Raw genomic sequence first — 18,166 nt, 5'->3', positions numbered from 1 at the left:
AGGCAGGAAGTGTGTGTGTGTGTCCGTGGGTGGTGGGGGGGGTAGGGGGGGTGTAGTTTTCTTTTATTATGCGCATTTCCATTACGCTTTGCGCTTTTTCGATTGAATTCTATTCGTTTGCTGGTAAGCTAGTTGCTTTTTTTTTCACATACGTGTGTGCGTTTGTCTGTCAGCCACCCCCTACCCCCTCCTTTTTTTTGGCCATGGCCAACACAATAGTTAACATATTTTTTATAGTCCTGTTTGCGTCGACAAAGTGTCCTCCAGCAACAGCAACAGCAACAACTTGAAGCCTCAAGTGCCACTTGCCACATGCCGGCAGCTCTTTCGATTGCTCGCTTCATTGGCCAGTCAATTTTTGGGTGAATGAGCGCTAACGGAGAGGGATGGCTCCTAGGAGGGGGGGTTGTATATTTGGGGTTTACTGTTACGGTTTGCAAAGTTTTTATGAGTGTGTGCAGGCAATTCAACAAACCGCAACCAAGTCATTATAATTGTAATACTCATTAATATTTATGCTATATAGGGTATACACAGTTGGCTTATAATAAGACTGATTTTGTCTAAATTTATTTATTAATAACTAAGATAGTGGACAAAACGGCTAATTTATGTGAAATTTCAAGAGAAAAATAGTACAAATTTTTCATATTTAAAATTTTAAAATTGTTTAAAATCTAAAGATTACAAATATTACTAAAATAAAACTGAAATTTATATTAATATTTAAATTTAAGTTAGCTTACAGTATCTTTCTGTAGTTATTCGTTATTAGAAAAACAGAAGACAGGGTTTTACAAAGGCATAGGAAATCTTGAATCTATTGTGAAATGTCTGAAAATATTGTTGTAAATCAAATAAAATATAAAACATATAAAAAACATAAGTACTTGAAATTTATAGACATTTATCCTTTGTTTAGCAACAATATGTTGTATAATGTCTGAAATAAAATATAAAACATATAAAAAACATAAGTACTTGAAATTTATAGACGTTTATCCTTTGCTTAACAACAATATGTTTAATAGTTGTGCAGATATGGCAACGCCAAGCAACAAGTTGCCAGCAATAATATTTTCAGTGATTTTAACACGTTAACTACATGATTAACTACGTGCGAAAACGATAAAAAGTAGATATTTCTATGGGGCATGTTATTGGGAAAGATTGCCTTATAACGAGCATTGAACTACATGTAAAGATGGCTGTCAACTTTAACATGCACATGAGACTGGCCTAATTAAAGTGGGATTTTAAAGTACAGAGACAGCATTAAGATCTATGATGGGTTAATTGGCCGTGTTATATTAGACGCTTGCCTCCACTCAAGCGGAATGTTGGATAATCCCAGAATGGAGATAGGAAACTAGGGAGAAGAAAGAGAGGGGCAAGAAAGAAAGGGACCAAATGATTCATTAAAGCAATTAGCAGCTATCAAGAAATGCGACCACAATTTCCACTCGTTTCTCTTGCAGACAGCTGAAAAACCGCAAAAAAGGAGAAGGAGTATATTCAGCAAGAGGCACAGAAAAAGGAATTAGAGGAACAAGAGGAACAAGAGGAGAAGCAGCTTAAAGCTAAGCTGGTATTGTTGCTGTGGTTCGAAATGCTTATTGAAATTTACGATTATGCTGCGAAATTATTAAACAATATGACCGCAACAACAGCAACGATCATTAATAATCTGACAACAGGCGGTGGGACAGATGAAGTAGAAGGAAGAGGAACAGGGACAGGGAGAGGGAGAGCAGAAGGAGAGGAAACCGAATCAATTGCCCGGCCGGGCACAAATCTAACGTCCAAATTGCTGCAGGCGACCACTGGGAATATGAAATCGTTGCTCAACCGCACGCTGGCAACGATGGGCGGTCAACATGGAATGGCATTGCCCACACTTTTGTTGCACGGTGTCGATGTGAGCAACGGACAACGCATCAAGCCAACGAGTAGCAACATTAGCAGCACCATCAGCAGCAACAGCAGCAGCAGCAGCAATAGCAGCAGCACCACCATTAACGCAACCAGCACCACCATCATCACAACACACACGAGCAACATGAGCTTGGAGCATGAGAATTTATATAATGCATTTAGCAGTCTGCCATCGTCTGGAAATCTCAGTGGTTTCATTGAATCCTCAACAACGGCAGCCAGCAACGTTTTGGGCAGTGCCATCAACCATTTGCCCACAGCGGCGAGTGGTGCGGCAACCACATTTCCAACACAGACTATGGCCACCGTTATTGCCGCTGGCAACAAGAATCGGGCCACGGCCATCATCCTATATCCAACGGGTGAGTAAATGACCATAAATAACGAGTGTATTCACTTGATAATTGAATGTTCACATTACATTCACTTCAAGTTCGATTCGACATTTAAAGAGCATCTATTTTCATTGAATTAAAGCGCATCGAGCTCAGAGTATCTAGTTAACTCTGTGTAACATTTATGCAAGCTTCATTACTGTTAGGTTACATTTGGAGTCACTTAACAGCGTTATAAACTGTTAATGTGTGATTTACTGGTGAAAAAGGAATCCACGCAGTTTACTTTTGACTGTAACTGTTAACGCTTTAAAATAACATTGAACATAACATTTGCTTGACTGCTGTTAAGTTTGCAGCTGTGAGAGAGTCACTTAATTGGGTGATAAACTTTTAATGTTAACCGTTATTAGCAGCTCTAAACACTGTCATTAACAGTCTGTTAATAGTACTATCTGGGCTGCTTTTCAGTGCTGTCAGTTTAGCAATTTGGTTGCTAGATCTAGCAACTTTTAAAAATCTGTCAAATTTAGCCATTTTTAATTTGTCTTTAGCAATCTTTTCAACTTTATTGCAAAACTAGCCTTTATTTATTATTTTTTTTGCATTTCTGCCTTTTTTTATACCTTTTTGAAATTGATGGCAAAAATTACGACTAATAATGGTTCTCAAAAATATCGGAACTTGTATTTAACTTTGCGCACTCTTTTGCTGTGTTTTGTGATTGGGTTAAAATGCCAAAAATTTAGAAGCACTTTTTTACTTCACACTTACTTGAAATCATGCGCCTTTTTAATTTAAGTATTTTCAATTTAGATTTTTTTTTTTAAATGCATACATATATTTGTTGAAAACTAACATTTTAATAATATAGCATTTTTATTTGTCAATTTTCACAGAATTTTTAGCAAGTTTCTTTTCAAAATCTGCTATTACTTTAGCAGCAGAGTGCCACTTAACAGAATGTTTAAATGAAAGATCAGCTTTATAATAATTCTTAATTTTATATGCATTTTTTATATATTGTCTGTCGACTGCCTTTACTTGACAACTTTTCATAAAATTAAAGGATTTTTCAAAATGGGCTTAGTACAAAGTAATGTATATAAGGAAAGATTACATGTAATTTGAAAAATTAATTAGGAAATCCCAATTTAATTGCTATAACGTTGTCTCAAGTCGTATTTTTGTTATTTTGCGGGTGAAAAAGTTGAATATTTTGCAGGCTCGCTGGGAATCAACATTAATCCGTTAAATTTTAAGCATAATATTAATTAGGAAATCCCAATTTAACTGCTAAAACGTTGTCTCAAGTCGTATTTTTGTTATTTTGCGGGTGAAAAAGTTGAATATTTTGCAAGCTTGCTGGGGATCAACATTAATCTGTTAAATCTTAAGCTTATACTCGTAACTTTGAGTTGTCAGACGAACTGTCAGTTTGTCATCAATAATGACTTGAATGAAGACTTTATCAACTTTAGCTGGAAAGGGAATTGCGATAATTTGGTCAGTTAATTTGGCTGTCGCCTGGCTGATTAACACGCTCGTCACATTAACGTCAGCCGTCAAATGGGTGGCACTTCTCATACCCTCTTTCTTTTACACTTTTCCCCGTCTCTCTCTCTTTTCTCTCTCTGTCACATTTTGCCTGCCAATAATCAAATCAACTGGGCTCAGCTCGATGAAGTCAGTCAGTGGAGAGGTCGCGTGCCAGCTCCAATTAGGGGCTAATTTGCATGATGCCATCCGTTCTCTCATTATCCACAATGGCTCCGATTGCCAACTTACGCCTCTACCCACTCGATAAGTGTTGTCTTTTTTTTTTGTGCACTTCTCCGTATTGTCACACTTGAGACTTAACTTTACACTCAGCAGAGAAAACAAGTTGGAGCAGGGAAAGCAGAAGAAGACGGAGAAATTTGAGAATATAGACGAAAATACGAGTACGGAATTCTATGCTTGGAGCTGAGCGTGTCTCGTGTATTCTCTTCAGACATGAAGACAGACAACTCAATACAAATGTATGAAGACAATTAGACGTTGTGAAAAATAAATTAAAAAAATTTCCTTAACTGATTTTCCTTAACCTTTTAAAATATGAACAAATTTGATTGTATTATTGTTTAAAAAAAATTAAATACTTGTAGAAAAGCATTTAAACAAGCATGTAAACCACAATAATATTATAAGCTTTTCAATTTAAATCTTCTTAAGAAACTTTGTCAAGAAAACTGCTAACATTTAATGACAGTCAAGCTGACTAACAAGAAACTTTAAATAGTAGAAAGAGTGATACAAAAAGAAATGAAAAGACAGAGTAAGTCAGATAAAAAGATAAGAAAACACAAAATTTTAAAATACTAAAGTAGTTTTGCGGAAAAAATACATATAGAAAGAATATAGAGACAATCTATATGAGAGAGGCTAAAGGGGATTAAAAACAAACAGTTGAAACACCTTAAGAAATGTTGTCAAAAATGTTAACAAGAGAATAAGAAACTCAAAAGAAAGAGAGACAGACACACAAGGAGCATCGTATGATTTTCCGGTTAATTGTAACTAATTTTTCATTCCAAAAGTAATATGCATTATGGAGAAAATACAACTGTATCAGAAAACGAAACCAACCGAAAATCTCCCAAAAATCTATGGAGCTTGGGTAGATTTTCGGTTGGTGTTGCTTTCTGTGGCAACTCTGTATAACAGCATACTTTTTCTTAACTTTGCAGAAGTTCCTTCACATTTCTCCCATCTCTAAAATGTGACTGTGTCGTGTTCAGCACGCGCTCATCGCTAAGTGTCGAGTTGATGGGCCTTGGGCCTTATGCAGCAATTAAACAAGTTTAAGTCGAATTAATTGCAGAGATTGTGCTGGGCTAAACAGTTGATTGTTTCAAGGAGTAGTTGAGGAGTGTAAATGGAGCAGAGCTGGGCAGAGGGAGAGGGAGAGGGAGAGAGTAGTCAGCTTAGCTTTAAAAACTTGAAGCAAAGCTGACTCAGTTTGTGCCTATTAAGATGAATCCGATGTCAACGACGTTGATACTCGTATCTCATCCTCATCAGACTCAACACTCAACACTCAACGCCATCGACAAGAGACGACGATGTCAAAGTCAGCGCTTTCAATGCCCTCTGGCTGTGGTTGTATCGAGGGGGAGTCACAGCTTAAGGGAGGGCAGATGCCTCTGACATCAAAATACTTTTCGACAACGACAAACCAGAGCATGGCCAAAAATAATAATAATAAAAAAAAAAATATATATATATATATATTTATATATGTGCACATGTATGAAATAAAAAGCAGAAAATCCAATGCGTAAATTCGTTCAATAAATTGTTTGCTGGTGAGAATATTTCTTCAAATTCTTCCATCAGATAGTTAACAGCATACTTGTCCCCTTAGCGGATATCTGATAAAATAGTTCATCTAAATTCTTGAGAAACTTTTGGAACTTCAGTTAACTTGGCTTACAAAATAGTTGCGATAGTTGCATGTTTACCTTTTGCAGGTTATCTACACTTTTCAGATATTCTTCAACACAAAATACAAAAAAAAAATATCCCAAAGTTCAGTGTTGGTCACACTGTGCATAGTTTGTTTCGATGCAAGTTTTTAATATCCTGTAACCACAAATGAGAGGGTAAGGAATGTTTATTGCATTATGATAAATTATGGAGGCACATTTTGGGCAAAAGTTTGCTGTTCAGTGTTGGTAAACGGTGTGTTCATAAGAATGTGTACTGCAAACTGTTAAAATTGGGCATTTGTTGCAATTGAGACCATTAAATATGTTTATATTTTTGTATTTTATAAAGTTAAACCTAGTGTACAATACTAAACTAAATAATTGTTAAACAAGCACTAGCCACTGAGGTCTTTGACTCTATTAAATATATATTATTAATGGCTATGCTAAGCATACAAGTTGAATTTTTTAATGGAATGTTTGTGGTTCAGTGTTTATAAACGATGTTTAAGAATTGCAAATAAATTTAAGCTGTTGATAATGCTAAATACATAAATATTATTGATACGAAATAAGAGCTGATGTTAAAAAAAAAAACTGAAACACATCTGAATGAATCGTACAATCTGAGATACATTATTTTTAGTATTTTAGTATTTTGGGAAACAAAATAGACTTTTATTACATTTTTATTGTACTATGTTCATTATTTTTCCAGGCGCTCGCGATTGATAAGCATTCATTTTCAACACTTTACCTACACTCATTCACTAATGTTAAACGTAGTGACACCCACTTGGGTCATCGCTCTCTCTTCCACTAAATGCACCTCAGTCCCTCTCAGACATAAGTACAGTATGCCCTTTGGCTGGAAATAAAACTCTTTCACTTCAACTGTGTGCCTCAGGAGCTTGTCGCAACACTTAGCGTCTAACTACTCCAGAAATAAACCACCTACATCCTGCACATTCCCTAAACTCGCTTTATGGAGTTGTGGGCGTGGCAAGAGCCTTACGTTGTCATTGATAAGAATGTTCTGCATTTAACTGAAATCAGCTAACGAAGTCAGTTAGCTCCGGATATTCCAACTAAGCCATCTAATTCGTGATGATGACTAAAAAATTTTTTTAGTTCTTTTAGACATTTTAATGGATTTATTTACCTAACTGACTAAGTAAACTCAGCTCAGCGCTGAGCTTTTTTCCTGAAACTTGGTATAGTTGCTGCTTACCATTGATAACAGAAAAATTAAGTATATCGATCAGATTGGTTGAATATATCGAACAGCTGCCATAGAAACTAACGCTATAAAACCGAAATGTTGCATGAAAAACTCTTTATTTATGCAAAAATCTGGAATTAACTCAACACATCTAATCTATATAAAGTCTTTCACAAGTTAATCGAGTTTTATCATAATCGCGACAATATAATATAGAGTTCACATATTGCTTGAAAATAAATTTTCGCTTTAAGAGACTATTCATGAAATTTAAGTTTTTATTAAGGACATGACCATATATTTCCTATAAAGATTGGAATAGGATATTTGAGCATCAACTTTCCAAAAATAACTATGCCTAGTTTGCTTTTTCCTTCAGTATTTTCAACATTAGGATTTACTATTTGATATACCAGAAATTGAAAGGGTATTAGCAAGTATTTTCGTTTTGTTCTCCAATTGGTTCTCTACTTTATTTCAGCTCTTTAATATGCTATTCTTGTTGCTTTTGTTATCTCCGTTTGCTGTCTTTGTAGCGCATTCCAGAGTTGACTTCAAATATGCAAACAATCAATTTCCATAGGCGTAGAGGGGGTTAAGTAATAGGTGGGGAGAAGGTCGAGCAAGTAACAAAGAACGAGGGCAGGCAACGCACATTATTTTTATTGTATTTATTGAATATTTCCAGCATCCTGATGACTCAGCTTGAATTACAGACAGTGGCGTCAAGGGAAGGGGTATTGGTATTCACAAAGGAAGAGAGGGAATTGGTGGGGAAGAGAACGAAGAAGTGGGGGAGAAGCAGCATGCTGTACTGACTCCAAAGCATAAGAAGTAGACAAGGAATCTTATGCAAAGGGACAAGCTGCTGCCGTTTGTCTTGTCCTGTCTCTCTCCCCCCCCCCCCTCCTCCCTTCCTCCGCCCACACCATGACAGCCGTCAATTTGTGTAAATTTGAACTGTCACTTTGAAGGCGTTAATTGGATTCAATAATGTCAAGGAGCGAGCGGCGTCAACAGTTGGCAGCAACTGCAACAATATCCTCTCCACGTCCACGTCCATGTCCATGTGCTCTACCCATCTCCCTCCCTCTATATGCCTTTATCTCTCCCTCTCTCCCTCTCTCTCTCTCTCTCTGTCGCGTCTGTTTTCTGTCCTGTTGGCAATCGCAAATCCGTTTTCCCACACTACTTTTCATGTTTGCAAAGCTAAATTTAGGACACGACAACAACAGCAACGAAAGCAACATTTTGGTGGCCCCCATTTTGGATTTTTGTGGCTTAGATTAAGGGACGTGGCAGCTTGCCTACTTGGGCAGGGGGCATAATTGCGATGTGGGCGCAACAACAAATGGCAACACTACAATTTACAGACTACACTGTAAATAAATAGTCAGAGAACGAATGTGAGCAAGGACAACGAGAAAAAATACTCTCAGCTACAGATAATTATAAACATTTCAGGATTGATTCTAAAGATCATTTTTTATTGAAGATTATATGCTATAAATCATAAACTTTCAATTGTAAAATTTTCAACCTTGATTTTAAGTCAACGATACTCGAAATATAATTTTTACTATTGACTAAATTAGCGGTGGGCAAGCCCTTGCTCTCGCTGCTCCCAGTGCTCCGACTACAACAACAACTTTTGACGCTGCGCGCAAATTATTTATGACCCCCCAATAAAACTAAACAACAAACACACAGCAAATTCTCGAGTTTCGAGTCACTAAATAATAAAAATCATAAATTGTAAATTAAAGACTGAATTAAATTATAAATTTCTCAGTATTGAATTTATATCAATGATTTTATACGTGCATATATTTGTCTGTGTTTTTTTTGTTAAGCATTCATTCTTATTTAATCACTATTAAAACAAGAAAGCACTAAATAGTTGTTCCAAAAAAAAAAAATTAAATCATTTTTTAAGTAAATAAGTAGTTTTAAATAACTTAAGTTCCCTGAACATAATCTGTCCTGGTATCAGCTTAATATCTAATATCTAATATATTATTACGTAGATAAGTAGATTTTTTACAGAAAACCTGTAAATTTCGAATAGGTGCTTTGAAGGAACAACAAATTTCATTAAATAACTAAAAAAATTTAGTTTTCTATGGCCAAAAATGAGTGTATATAGATTTGCACGTACCGTTATGCCTGCCTTATCATGTCAAAAGACTTTAATTAAAATGTTTGGCCAAGAGGATCGCAAACAAATTGTTAACTTCTGGTCTTTGGACTCGACTTGTCAGATAAACAAAAGACAAATTGAAACACGCGTTGCGATAAGCATCGACAGCGGCTCAAGTGGCATTCGAGTGGTGTCCAGTGGTGACCAGTGGTGTTCAGTGGTGTTCTGTGGTGTCCAGTGGTTTCAAGGTGCTTTTACAGCAGCCCGAACAAATCACTGAATCATTTAGATAAAGAAAGACAACAGCAACAAAACAGTTGCAAGAAGGTTGAAACGCAACATGAAAATGAAATTAAAAAAAAAAATAAAAAAAAGTGGCAACAGAAGCAAATCAGGCAAGGCCAGCAGCTAGTATAGATAGGAGTCGCAGTAGGTAGAGGAAGCGAAAGAGGATAAGGAGCAGTGGCAAAAGTAGGTACCACTCAAAAGGGAAATGCAAATGATGCCAGCGAGAATGCTACGTAATTTGGCCAAATGCCTTTTTCACTGGCCCAGATAAGGCAAGCTGCCCTTTGTCCATGCCCCTGCCTCTGACCCTGCCCCTACACCTCTCCCCCTTGCCACACCCATGTCGACTGTCAGCGTAAATAAGTGTTGCCTACATTTCGGGGCCGCCATCATGCAAATGAGCCCGCAAAAAAAGATGAGCCCTAAATTATGAGCCTAACAACAACAAATGGCAGTCTATTTTTTTTTGTTTTGTGTGTGTTTGTTGTAAGCACATAAATAAATAATTTCCAGCTTATTTCACTGCGGAAACATAGCGTAAATCGTTGGCTTTTTGCCATCTGACCGCAACAATTAGCAAAAAAAAAATAAAAATATAAAGTCTGCTTTTAGGCGTTTAATATTTATTGGACAAACTCTTTTAAAATGGACAAACGTAAAGTACAATTAAAAAAATAAGGCATTAGTGAGATTAGCTAGCTCTAGCTACTTGTACTCGACTAACGATACCCTGTAAGTATACTAAAGAGATGTATAAAACTTATAAAAAGCTAATTTTAGGTTAATTTATTATGATTGGGGAATATAACTAAAAAACCAATACAAGTTAGTCCCGGTACACCAAATTAATTTGAAAAAGTTTTAATATGTCAAAAAGTTGTTTTCTATGACATGAGAAGTTGATTTAAAGTTGAAACTTGAGATCTAAAATTTTCGGCCGAGTTTAGACAAAGTTACGAATGTTTTAATTTGGTGCGACTTTTAACCTAACAACTTTTAAAGTCAAAATGTTTGTCTTTTTTCACATGATTTCTAACAATAAATTAAACATCTATAAGGAGTTGACTATAAGTCAAAAATGTAGATTTAAAATTCTTAATTTTTAAATTTCAAAGGGAAAATCCTTAGAATCGAAATCAAAACCTAGATTTAGAGGAATAACAATTTTTGCCCGAATTCAATAAAAATTTGAATGCAAAATAAATCAAGAGGCCAAACCATGTTCAAGATGACATTGAAAAGGTGTCAAGGGGAAAGTATAAACAAAAATGCACAGTGATGGAAAAAAATGTAATTTTAAAATTTTAATGCATGATCAAATTAGAGGCCAAATAAAGATCAAATTGACACCCCGCAAGGAAACCGGTTAAAATTTGACAAAGTTAAGAAAGTGTGAAGTTTTCGAAAAGTGTCAAGGGAAAAATATGGATAAATTGACAACTTTGATGGAAATTAAATTAGAGTTGAGTGGTAGATTTTTCATATAAATCTAATAAATTAACTCAATTTATCGTCAAAAAATAGTTGAGTTAAATTACTTAAAAATCGCTTCGAGCTGTAATTTTTTCGATGCATTTTTAACCGTATGATAACTGATAATAATAATTTTATAATGGAATTGAATTATCAATTGGGTATACAAGTGCTTAGCTTTAAAAATTAACTGCTAAAACTGTTGCCACTCATATGTCTTATTAATTGACTATTCATTCAGTCAGATACAGGGTGTACTATACAAGTAATCAACAATAATTCCATGTAATTTTAATTCTCTTTGATTTTCTCTTTACAGTTTCACCCGAATCGATTGTCATACCGATTGTTTCGTGCATCTTCGGTTTCCCGATCCTGGCCCTGATCGTCATCTGCTGCCTGCGACGTCGGGCCAAGTTGGCGAGGGAGCGGGACAGGCGACGCAACTATGATATGCAGGACCATGCTGTCAGCCTGGTCAGATTTAGTCCAATTCATAGGCTTAGTGAGTTTGAATGTTGTAACGTGTGTACCAACAAAAAAAAAAACAAAAACAAAACAAAAAATATGCTCATACTGTATCTGTTTCTCTAGTTTCTTTTCACTTTCACTTTCACTTTAATCTTTTCTGTTTCTCCAACTCAAATGACTTGCAATAGGCGACTAAGTGAAGACACTATAGTTTTTATCTATTTATCTAGAGATTAACATAACCATTTACAACTGTTAATCTCTTTCTCTTTCGCACCTGATCAGCATTTTAAAATCTATCTTTCTATCCTCTTCAATCAATTGACCTTGTTGCAAATTTCACTGGACATTTTCTTAAATATACTCTTATGGTCAAAATAATAATATCAGCAATCATTTTTTATATTATATAAAAATATAAATTTTAATTGTTTAATTTGTCTGTCGGCAGATTTTAAAAGAACAGTAAAAATGTTTCTATATATAAAGTTACGAAAATAAATTTTTAAAGCTTTTAATTTTGTTGCAAGAATATCGAAAACCCAGTAACCTTAAAGTAATATTAATTTAGTAGTATTAGTAATGTTAATTCATTCATAAAAAAATTCGGAAAACTCAGCCAAAATCTTGGCACAAAACAATTTTTATCTGGACTTATCAGTCAATTTTTTTAAACTGTTGAATTAAATATATAAAAATAAAATATATAAAATACATCCTTAGCTCGTCAGCTGTGACTATATTATCGAGCTTGCGTCGAAAATATTAAGTCGAAAACTACTCTTAAAATTCTTTGCTTAAATTCATGAAGCTGATGTAAATATTATTTTGACTATAATTATACTTATTCGTATTTAACGATCTTAATGTGTGCGTGCCATTTTCGTAGTCATTATGTATGTACATTTAGTTTTCTTTATTAACTCAAACTTCAAACCGTGCAAAACCCGCCACGCCCCCGGCCCCGCCCACCGGCTTCATGCTGGCCATTTTGTTTATCTGTTGAAAATTAAGCAATTTTCGTGCTTTGTTTTTTTTGCATAAACTGCATTTTATGTTGTCAAAAACACACTAATACACATACACACAAATACGGGCTCACCTGACGCCAAACGTTTGAGTTTTTCATATCCCCATCCCGTTTTTAGAATGCCCGCATTGGCAATTTGTTTTTCCTGGATTTTCAACACAAAGCAAAAATTGAAATTCATAACCAAAATATCAACACACACACACACAAACATAAATCCACCTTTGGATATGTGTGTGATAACAAACTTCTTGTGGATGCTCACATTCCTTACCTTATCAAATCGAAAAAGTTATTTATTTTTGTTCTTCAACCAGATTTGATTAAACTTCGAAGCTTACTTCTTAGAGTCCGTTTTCCAATCAAATATTTACATTTCAATTTCAGTTGTTCGCAGAAATGTTTGTGAAATTGCTTTGATTTGGCTTCTGGGAACACAATTCAGCTTTAGCTTTTTATTCCTGTAACTTTGTCGCATTTGAATTGCTTTGCGATATTTGTAATGCCGATACTCTCAATTGATATTTGCAATTTTTAACAATTTCTTCTGCATTCACAAATATGCCAATAGAGTGTAGATGAGGGGGTAGAAAAGCATGCAGATAATAGGATAGAAGTAGGGTTAAAGTAGAAGGTGAAGTAGAAGGAATATGGTATAAAATATCAGATATAATTTCACTTTTTTACACAAGCACTATTTGATTGCAAAAGCTGAAAATCAACAAGTGCAGCCTGCTCGACTCGCTGATACCCTTTCAAGTTTAAACAGATATTAATTTAAGCGAAATTCCTTAGGAGCTTCTTCCTTTTGAGGAAATTTAGTACATTCCTCTCCTCCTAGCTTTGAAATAAGTGCAGAGTGCGTAAAAGTAGACAGATTTTTTGAACTACGCTGACCTGAAACTCCAAACTTAAAGTTCATCTACATAAGACGCATTTATTGGACAAAAATTAGGAATTTTGTAAAAAAAAGAAAATTAATTTTAAGACCTTTTTCTACTAAATTTGTCGAGAACCAACAAATTCATAAAAAATAAATCTGGATTGTAAGATTTTGTGCCTTATATTACATTCTTATTTAAAAAAAAAATAAAAGAGAGTTTTTAAAGGTTTAAATTCTTGTTTTTAGACACAGGTTTTTTTTTTTTTTTGGCAGTGCGGTTGTGTTTGACAAGAAGCTGTAACAATCTGATATGCCCGTGCAGACTGCAACAGAACAGGGTATCACATGATGAGGGCAAAGTTGAAGAAAGAAGAGCACAAGTTGAAGTTGAGTGCCTGCTGTGACTGTTATATGTGTATGTTATACACATATGTACATACATATTTACATGCATACATGCCACAGTCAATGTGGCAGCCACTCAATGAAAATGAGCGTCGTCACACACACACACACACACTGGGGCACACAAGCACAAACACACTCATGCATACATGCGGAGATATTCATGCTGTTTTGCATGTGTCAAGCACAGCAGGAGCAGATGCTGCCTGCATTTTCATTTGCATTGCATACCTTTGGGCGCTTGCCCTCGTTTTCCATATCAACAACAACAACAACAACAAAATGTATACAAAAGCAAGGAACATGAATGCCACACCCCCTCAGCACCGCCCTTTCCATCAGAAAACAGTTGAACAACTGTAAATTTTATATTCAGTGTTTGGTTAGCTTCAGAAATGTGCTCTCTGTCAATTCTGAAGGTAGACAACATCATGATGATGATGATAACACATACATATATTGTATGATAAAGAGCATGATGCTATTTATGTTACAGGTCTGACGCGTTAACGAATCGTTGAAAACCGCAGCAAACTACATTTTTTATTTTTTAGTATTTTTCTTACATTTTGTGGTGGTTGTAAATTTTCGAGTTTGCATAAATTTGGAAAAACAATTACGCAGCCACACACACACAGCAGAGAGGGTGTGTGTGTGTGTGTTGAATTTTTTTTTACATATTCTAGATAAGTTTTACTTCCAAAAGCAAATTTGTCTGCTCTTTTCTAAACTCCAATAAGTCTCTATATTTTTTTAAATAATTACTAACAGTTTCAGCTGCTGTTAACAAACAATTTCTCATCAATTAGCGTAATTAATAGTCAAACATTTTACAAATTGACGACACTGCGCACGTCTTTGCAATTGGTGTCGTTTACTTTTTGGCCTTGACGACGTTGTTATACCCGTTAAACATAGAGTATAGGGACCCCAAATTTTTATAAATAAATCAATAATTTTTTGAAATAAAACAGAAATTAAAAATAATATATTTACATAGAAAATTTAGCCGGATATAACTTAATTAAAAACTTGTTTTTTTTTTAACAAATAATGTTTCAGGGACATAATAATGTAACATGTAGTGTAATGTAAACTAACATAGCTTAGTTTAACAGTTAACACATTAACATTCACAAAACCACTGCAGAAATCTTTTTAATCAGTTATAACGAATAAACTAAAGAAGATTTTAAAATGCTTTAAAGTTTAAACACAGGTTAATGTTGTTACTTATCAAATTCAATTTAATTTATTTTGTTGGGTTATTTTTTTTAATATTTTTAAAATTTTTTAAACAGCAGAGTATCACACCGAAACAAATATCGGTTTCAGTTAGAGTTTCGGTTAGGTTTGTATTTTGGTTTTCGGCTATTGATTATGAAATGCCTTTGTATATCGGTTACGGTATCGCTTACGGTTCTAATCCCTGAGTTACACAATATGGGTTGTTTTTACTTTCTATAGTTTAGTTATTCTTAAACCATATTTAAATTTACTGCACATTAAGCTGAGGCATTTAAGCTTATACTGCATATTTGAATTGTGTAACGGGTATCTTATAGTCGAGTATCGTTTGACTCGACTATGGTAAGGCTGTCTTACTGTTTTTCTTTTTTATTTATTTTTTTTGGGCGTTGGCGGCGTTGCACGCACGTCTGGAAATTCGCTTTAAATTTCAGGTCACTTCTCTCGTCGCACGGTTTGAATTGTTTTTCTTACATTCGTTTTTTCAGTTTTTTGAGTCCCATAAAAATGAAAACATTTTCGTTCCATTAAGCGTTAGTTATGCTGAGCAAATTGTAACTAATTTAAATTGTTTTTTTTTTTTGTTGTTTTCTTTGTTCTCGTTCTCGTTGTTGTTTTGTTTTTATTCGTAGATTACCGATCGTCGCGAGCTATCAGTCTACGTCCTGAACGAAGCCTAAGCCAAGGCTTCACCTCGCTGGAGCTGGACACGGTGCTGGAGGAGCGCTGCAGCGATGTGGAGCAGACGCAAACCGAAATACTGAATCCCGAATCGCCCATGGATACCAACTCCTGCAAGATGTCCTTCTCCTCTAGCTAACAGTTAGCAGCACAACAACAACAGCAACAGCAGCAGCAGCAGCAGACGCAACAGCAGCTGGAACTGAAGCCAACGTCTGCGTCAGCGCTATCGACGACGCTGCTGCAGCCGCGGTCAGCGTTGACGCCGCCGCTACGCAAGACAGGCAGCGTGCGTGAATCTTCCCAGGATACGACAACAGCGCTCGCCAAGCGTCGCAGTCGACTGCAAGAGCTGCGCGCTGCCAGCAGCAGCAGCGGCAGCGAAGCCGCCATTGCATTTGGCGGCAGCAAACGGGAATCAAAGCGAGAGCGTCGCGCACATGGCGTCGGCGTCGGCAGCACAGCGACAACAGCGGCCATACGCAAATCACAGTCGTTGGACGCCGCTGACAGTTATTCGTTGGCCAGCATTCAGTCGCCTTTGTGGGTGACGCTGACGAATGCACGTACCATCGAGGAATTGGCCCAGCAGAAGCTGTAGCCAACAAAAATCCAAGAAAGCCCACCAAAAACGAGCGTTCTTATTGTTGTTGTTAATGTTAACATAGCATCCACAACCCCGCCGCCCCTCTTTCCACAATGGAATCCAACGGTTTTTCTCTATGTGTAACTACAAATACATGTAACTTACATAGTAAATGTTTAAGCAATTGTAACGGCATAACGAGCATTAACAAAATTTACTGACCAAAACGTAGTCCAAAATAAAATCCAAAACCAAATAAAATATCAAATTTATGCATTTTTATTTTTATTTCCTAACAGCGTACGATCTATAAAACACAAAATGGCAGCGTAGAGCTAACAGCAAGCTGTTAAGTGAGTCGTCACTAAAAACTGTAAGGCTAACAGAAAGCTGTTAAGCAATTGCAAGGCGACAAATAAAAGTCTGTGATCTGCAATGTAATCCAAATTTATTAATAAATGAACATGTTTAGCACTTTTACTGTCAATAAAATCCCCAGCCCTTATAATAGTAAACAATTTAATTATTTTTATTGTTGGTTTTTTTTATTTAAATTATCTTGTATATGTAATAAGAGCTTAAAATACAAATTTAATTTCATTATCAAAATACATTGTTATACAATTTCCTTAGTTGTTGTTCTTATATTTTGTTACAGATCTTTAGTTGCATTTATATTTATTTTTTTTAAATTTTTTTTTATTTTTATTATTATTTTTTTTATTGATTTCATTTCATGTTTAGCTTATGTAATTATGTTTTTAGTTTATCCTTTTTTTATACTTGCACACCGCATTTTATTTTATATATATTTTTAATATTAATTAATAGAAAAAAATATACTAACAAAAAGAAGAGGTCGTCATGGGTAAATCCATTTTTATATATATATTTATTTATATATATAGATTAAAGTGCTGCATATAGTCGTACATCTGTATAGTATTCATATAATACAAAAAAAAAAACAATAATAATCCGAAAATAAAAGGGAATTCGTTTATTAATAGATAGTAATAGCAATTGGGAGTTACAGACGAGTTTCAAGTTCCGAAATCGTCTAACGGATTATGAATTTAATAAAGATAGAACAAAATGAAATCGTCAATTTCTAGCGTTTTTAGAACTCGAAACAGGTAAGTAAGAATGAATTAAACAAAATACATTTAAAACCGTTTTCACATCTTGCCGACAGCCTTACACAGTCTGATTAAAATTTAAAACACTCTTGATCTGCTCCACACTCAAATACTATATGTTCGGTCCTGGTGCCAAATTTTAGTTGTTCTAGCTATGACAGTCTCTGAGATCTAGACACAATTTATACAAACATTTTAAGATTTCAAATTTGACACCAGCTTTACCGAAAAGGCTTAATCATTTTTAAAAAGTGTGAACCATTTTGGGGCACAGAGATGCCACATTGTCACAAAATTCTAAATGTTATGTTAAAATTAAGGTGTGTGAACGAAAAAAGTTGAGCCTGCTTTATGGATAAAATTCCCTGCAGGTTTTCGTACAAAGATGTGAAAACGGCCCTTAGTTGTAAAAAAAAAATTAAAATAAAAAAAATTAAAATAATAATAAAAAATAAAAATAATAAAAAAATTAACTGAAAAAATGTTTTTACAATTAAACTACAAAATTGCAAGCAGGGCACGTCTTTCTGTGTATGAGTGTGTGTGTAAGTGCCATGTATATGTATGTCTTTAAATATGTTTATAAATGCATCGAAATTTTCTCTTTAATTGAGCATCTTAATAGTCTTTTAAATTTTCGTTTATTTATATTTATGAGATATTTATAAACACAATTTAAAAACTTTGTATAAACTCAGCAAAATGTTTAACGAAACAACAATGCTATTGAAAAAAAAATAATACAAATTAAAATCAAATAATTACTAGGAAGAGCACAATTCACACATTTTTTTTTTTAATTTGTTATTTTGATTTCTTGTTGATGCCATTTTTATAGTGTCTTTAAATTTTGAGTAACA

General features: G+C 34.8%; 1 protein-coding gene across 1 annotated transcript; it reads left to right on the top strand.

The window, feature by feature from the left end:
* The first annotated feature begins 1,598 nt into the window (after positions 1-1,598).
* On the top strand, positions 1,599-16,435 carry LOC117790271. Its single transcript, XM_034629665.1, is given in 3 exon segments — positions 1,599-2,297; positions 11,183-11,368; positions 15,533-16,435. Coding segments are annotated over 3 exon segments (1,524 nt in total). The 5' UTR covers positions 1,599-1,609; the 3' UTR covers positions 16,183-16,435.
* Positions 16,436-18,166: the final 1,731 nt, after the last annotated feature.

The sequence above is a fragment of the Drosophila innubila genome, chromosome X (assembly GCF_004354385.1).
Source record: "Drosophila innubila isolate TH190305 chromosome X, UK_Dinn_1.0, whole genome shotgun sequence".
Taxonomy (NCBI): domain Eukaryota; kingdom Metazoa; phylum Arthropoda; class Insecta; order Diptera; family Drosophilidae; genus Drosophila; species Drosophila innubila.
The sequence above is the reverse complement of the archived record's forward strand: the minus strand, read 5'-3'. Positions and strand labels throughout refer to the sequence as shown.